General features: G+C 43.7%; 1 protein-coding gene across 1 annotated transcript; it reads left to right on the top strand.

The window, feature by feature from the left end:
• Positions 1–928: 928 nt before the first annotated feature.
• On the top strand, positions 929–4,736 carry FOXI1 (forkhead box I1). The gene is made up of 2 exons (XM_079319939.1): positions 929–1,966; positions 2,960–4,736. Exons 1-2 carry the CDS (start codon positions 1,324–1,326, stop codon positions 3,511–3,513), a joined length of 1,197 nt encoding a protein of 398 aa, XP_079176065.1. The 5' UTR covers positions 929–1,323; the 3' UTR covers positions 3,514–4,736.
• Positions 4,737–6,000: the final 1,264 nt, after the last annotated feature.

Consider the following 6,000-nt stretch of genomic DNA (forward strand, 5'->3'; position numbering starts at 1 on the left):
TTTTTTTTCATACCTTTCAAAGCAACAATATGGACATGACATTAGTGAATCACTAATTCTTAGGGAGTGGGGAGACTTGGTGATTGTGCTACAGTACAAAAGATTAAAATGAATGTGTGACAAAGCAAAAAGCCTTTGGTACAGCCAGGGATTCAAATCCATGAGACAAAACCAGTGTTTCTGCAGAAATTATAGTCCAAGAGCTGTCTGAAAGGCCCTGTCATGCCATGACCTTCTTTGATTGCAGGGGTATTAGGGCTGAGCAAAGTTTTAAATGATGTGTGTGCCTTAACTACAAAAATAATATGCAAATATCACTGTGAAGGGAACTGCAGCTGTGCTCTACCTCCAGTGCAGATGTTCATGCAGTGGAGAGCTGCCATCCTGAGACAGGGGTGGGGAGATTGCAGCTCTGCTCTTTCCTCCTTCAAACATGCAGGGTGCCATGCAAAGCACTAAGGATTTCTGCAGAGCATAAAAGGGATAGAGGTTTTTCCTTATTACTTAATTTTAAGGAATCAGCTATTGGAACTTGGCTAAAAAAAGCTGTGCCAAACACTGTCACTGCTTTCCTATCTGGAAGTTGTGCTGAGAGGTTTTATGAGCTCCCTGCACCAATCCTGCAGCTTACAGGAAGCAGCACATAATGATTTCCCATCACAGTTCACCAATTTAAGCTCTAAAGAAAGGTTTGATTATTAAGCTTGAAATTTTTTCTGCAGAAGATTAATCCTTACTTTAGGGAGTTAATTCCATTTATATCAGTAAGATTACTCACGTGAGTAACCAGCCACAGAATTTGCCTGTAGTACTGTGATTGCCTAGGGGGAAGTACAAGCAAGTCTGCAATTAAAGTTACAAAAGGAAAAGGTCTGACCTTTTCTCTTCTTTTTTCTTTTCTTTTTTTTTTTCCTTAAGTATATATCTCTATTGTTTCATTGACTAGTGACAATGGCTTTTGCATATAGAGGTGTTACTAACAGCAGCACAAAATGGCTTTTCTTTAACAAGAAAAAAATAGCAAAAAATAGCTTCACTTTTTTTGAAAGGTAAAAAGAGGAGGATTTCTGAGTTTTAACTTCAAGAAGCCCTAGGCTTTCTTCATGTACATCACATTAGTGGAAAATTCCTTCATTCATTTAAGAAGATAAACAGTTGTAACTTTCACGTTTGGTTGATGTGACATCAATGACTGACTGGGACTGCCAGCATTCCAAAAAGGATATCGTCCTCATCTGCAGCCACTCAGGGCTGCGGGGTGGAGCCTGCAGCACAGGCTGAAACATTTACAGGTGCATAAGTACCTAGGGAAGGGCACAGGTGATGCACCTGTCCCAGGAAAGGAGCACTAGCACAGGTGTGTCAGAGCTCAGCAGCTGCCTGGGTCAAAGCATGAGCTTCTTTGAGCCCCAGGCGCACTCCCCGCCACGCTGCAGCCCGCAGTTCCCAAACATCGGCCAGGAGCCCCCGGAGATGAACATCTACTACGAGAACTTCTTCCACCCGCAGAACGTGCCGAGCCCCCAGCGACCCAGCACCTTCGAGACCCCGGATTACAGCGCCACTCCCAACCCCTACCTGTGGCTAAACGGACCTTCCATTACCCCGCCATCCTACCTGCCAGGATCCAACAGCAGCCCCTTCATCCCGCAGTCGTACGGGATGCAGAGGCAGCTCTTGCCCAACGTGCACGGCTTGGGAGGAGCTGACCTTGGCTGGCTTCCCCTGCCGTCCCAAGAGGAGCTGATGAAGCTGGTGAGACCACCTTACTCCTACTCTGCCCTCATTGCCATGGCCATCCATGGGGCGCCTGACAAGAGGCTGACTCTGAGCCAGATCTACCAGTACGTGGCTGACAACTTCCCGTTCTACAACAAAAGCAAAGCTGGCTGGCAGAATTCCATACGGCACAACTTGTCTCTCAACGACTGCTTCAAGAAGGTGCCTCGAGATGAAGATGATCCAGGTATAGCCCTCTCCCCTTTTCCCTCACCTCTAATTAAACTTGATGAATTTCAAAATTTCATCTAGTGCACTGTAGAGAGACATAGTAACCCATAGACACAGTAGCACTTTGTTTTCAAAGGTTGAACAGAAAGCAGCTGGGCATGGCTGAGGTGTGAATCAGTGTTGCTGTGAGATCTTTGGAGGGAAGGGGAATCTCTCCTGCCCTGGGTCTTCCTGAGAATGGATCAATGAGCTGAGCTTGAGACTCAGCACATGCAGGAACATTTAACTGGGCGAGGCACACTCAAGACTCATCTGGTGTAATTCATGACTTGTGTCAAACTTAACTGGGAATTCAAGGGAAGGGCATTTGTCAAAGAAATCCAGTGGCTTTGGGGAGTCAGCATTAATTCTCAAGAAGAGACCAGGCTGCTTTTTTTGTTGGTTTGTTTCAATTAGTGTTTTCCTTGGAATGACACCTCTGCCACTACCAACCCCTTGACTTGGTAGGCTGTCAGATACTCCTGTATTCACAGTTTCCTACCAATAGCTGTTAAGAACCACTGAGAATCTTAAAAACTCATTGAAATTATTCTGCAGTAGAGGGCCAAAAGTCTAGTTGTACCTAGTTAGAAATCTATGCTACCCCACTGAATCTGGAGAAGCAGCCCAAAGTGGGATTTGATTACTCTGCCATAAATTCAGAAGACCAGCTGCATACTGAAAACCTCCTTCCCTCAGCAAGAAAACAAAACAAAAACCCTCCCAATGACTCCACTTTTAGTTTTGCCTGTGTGAAGAGTCAGAGCTAAAAGATAGAACCCAGAACTTTAAATTTCTTTTCTGAATTCAACAGATTTGTACTTTTGAGTGACTAAAAATACATGTGTATTGCTCATGCAATTGTTCTGTTCTGTGAAATGAGAGAAGCACTGTAAAGACCTAAATGACTGGGGCTTTTTGTTTGTGTACATATTTTTAAACTAAAAGTGTGGGTTTTTTCCTTTGACAGGAAAAGGGAATTACTGGACTCTGGACCCAAACTGCGAAAAGATGTTTGACAACGGAAACTTTCGCAGGAAGAGGAAGAGGAAGTCTGACATTGAGGCCAGCGCTGCTGCTCTTGCGTCCGAGAAATCCGAGGACAGTACCCTGACTGGCAGCCCCAAAGCTGCAGAGCATCAGGATATCTTGGAAAGCTCATCACCTGGGACTGACAATGCACCTGAGAAAGAATCTCCTCCTCCCTCTTCCAGCAGCCCGTGCCTCAGTAACTTCCTCTCCAGCATGACCACCTACGTGCACGGCTCCAGCGCGGGGAGCCGCTCCGGGCCCCTGGGACTCAGCTCTGAGCCCATTGACAAAATGGGGCAGAACATGGTAGGCTTCAATTCCTACTCCCCACTCTCCAGCATCCCCAGCCATGGTGTGGGAGACTGGTCCAATTCCATGCCTTCTGCTCACCTTGGCCATGGCAACTCGGTGCTCAACCAGTTTAACACCCATTTTTACAGCAGCCTCAGCACAAACAACACCCTGTACTCCAGGGAAGGGACAGAGGTTTAGAGGAAGGATTCTAGGACACTAGAGGATAGTTATTTATGAGAGGAAATGATCCATGGGCAGCTGATTAGCATTAGTCTCTTGTCTCTAGGGCCACACTGCACCCACCTCCTGACAGCCACAAACTTGTTACCCATTATACTGAAATCACAAACACTCCACATTCAGCAGCTCCACATGAAAAATCAGGGATCATAGGAGGAAGAATAGCGAAAGGTTCTCCTCAGACACTGCTTGTACAGCAGCCAACCAAGGTCCTCTACAGAAGTCCTTGAGAAGTTACAGCTTGCCTTAGGCAGGAGGCTCTTTCTGGCATGGCATTAACATTGCTGTGCTTTTTAAAGTGATAACAGAAATGTTGTGGCACTTTTAAATATCCTGTTTTCAGGAAAGAGCTGCCTGTACTAAATGCTCAGCAAGTTCTTATTTGGCCAAAGCTCTCCTGAACACTGCAGGATCCATAATAAAAACCACTGTAGAGTGAGTAACAACCAACACTCGAATGGTGAGTACTGTCTTTGGCTTTCTCATGCCAGTGCAGACCTTGTCTAAAGCCAGACCCCTTCCACTCCCAGGGGGAATGTGGCTGTGCAGCAAACTGACATCATCATGGACACAACAGGAATTTTGAAGCTAAAGGGAAGCATAACAAAATACACTGTAATTGTCTTCTGCTGTTGTGTTTTCAATTCTAATTACAGGGTCAATTTTATTCCTTACACATGTAAATCTAGTCATATAAGGGAAACAGGACCTTTCCTGAATCCTGAATATATAAATATATATATTTAAGACATGTTTTTTTCTAAGAAGAAAACACATTTTTTATTTCACAACATTCTACATTAATCATTTCAACTGAGTAAAGGGTTTGAATACTAGGGTGGGAGGTGGAGGAAGAAGAAAAGGAAGGTAAGAAGTTTAACTGTCTCTGAATTTCAGTTTCAAAGGCTGGATCTTTCAGAGTATCAACTTCAGATATTGTAAAAAATCTCTGTACTGTACTTATTTTCATTTTGTAAAAGTCTGTGCTGTTTGTCCTTGTGTAAATATTAGAAATAATTCTTATATTTCCTACACTCTACTGTAGCAACAAACATTTCAAAATATAGATGAAGTTTTTTTAAACCAAGACTTGACTCGAGTTCCACATTTTTATGTACAATAATATCTCAAAATGGATAAACCCAGAAGCATTTTTAATAAAGCATTTGTATAGAAGAGTGTGTATTTGTCCTGCACTACTTAAGCATTTAAAAGTCTCCTTACCAGTTGGACTTGAGCAATTTGTGTGAGGAAGAGCAGGGCAGTGGTAGCAGAAGGTCAGATGCTGAGATGACATGTCCAGGCCAACAGCATTTGCATGCCTGGCAAATATAATTGGCTGCTATTATGCAAAATACTATCACTGAATAAAAATCACCCTTGGAGTTTTCCTGCTGGACCAAAGTGGTGCCAATCATTTAAAATTTCAGAAGGCAGACTGTTTTCATGTGTCAATTAGCCAATATGACTGCAATTTTCCTACATTCTTATTTATTATTTAATTTCTTTTATGTTTCAAGTTTTTCACTATCAAGGTTGCTCTGACATTTTCCTAGTTTTAGATCCACTATAATAAATTGCCATTGGGAGTTGAAGCCTACCTACACTACTCACACCTTTCCTCAATTACAAGAAAAAATGCCCTTCTGGTGGTGTCCTTGTGCCATCACTGTAAGTTTCTCTCAAGTCAGACACTGGCTGAGACCTGAGCTGTAACTCCTGCCCCCAGAATCTTCCAGCCTTTACAGAATCTCAGTGTGCTGGGTGGGCTGCAGTATGCCCTGCATCTCTGCAGAGGCAGCATTTGTCATAGAGATCTGCCCATGCTAAAACTGAGAAACATCTTTGGTCACTGTGCTTATGCCTTGGACTCAGCAGACATGCCACAGATTGCCCAGAAATACAGTTTCTGTAGAATATATGGTCCACAAACTCAGAGGAACTGTTTGCTTTAGGGCTGAAATGGAAAATGTTCCATTATGAACTTAGAGACCAAAAGTATGGGGGGAAAAAAGGTGGAAAATAAAGTAAGAAGAATGACATTGCTAAGTGACAGCAGAGAGTAAAAAGCAACTCCTTTGTTACTCAGGACTTTGTCAGACTCTCCTAGTGCCCAATCTCAGAGAGCAACAGGAACTCCATATAGGTGTGCACAAAAACAAGCTTGTGCCTTGCTGCTTCCCAGATGCTATCAACCCAATACCACTTTTGGCTTCTGCATGCTGAAGAAGTGCTGCCAAAAATTCCAGTTCACAGACAAAGGTTTGTTCTCCAGTGGCTTCCCTGAACACCAAGGAATTGGTTCCCCTGAAGCCACTGAGCTGGCTTGGCACATCAGCTCAGCTGGTGGAGCTGCTCTTCAGGGAGAAGTGGAAAGGTGATTGCATGCATTTTAATCCCATTTCTCCTCCAAACAGCACTACTTTGTAATGAAACAAATCTTCA

This window comes from Erithacus rubecula (genome assembly GCF_903797595.1).
Source record: "Erithacus rubecula genome assembly, chromosome: 16".
Taxonomy (NCBI): domain Eukaryota; kingdom Metazoa; phylum Chordata; class Aves; order Passeriformes; family Muscicapidae; genus Erithacus; species Erithacus rubecula.

Excerpts from the sequence above, each read along its gene's own strand:
- FOXI1 (XM_079319939.1), top strand. The coding sequence starts at position 1,324 with ATGCACCTGTCCCAGGAAAGGAGCACTAGCACAGGTGTGTCAGAGCTC. Across the intron at positions 1,967-2,959 it reads TCGAGATGAAGATGATCCAG|GAAAAGGGAATTACTGGACT; the intron begins GTATAGCCCTCT and ends TTCCTTTGACAG.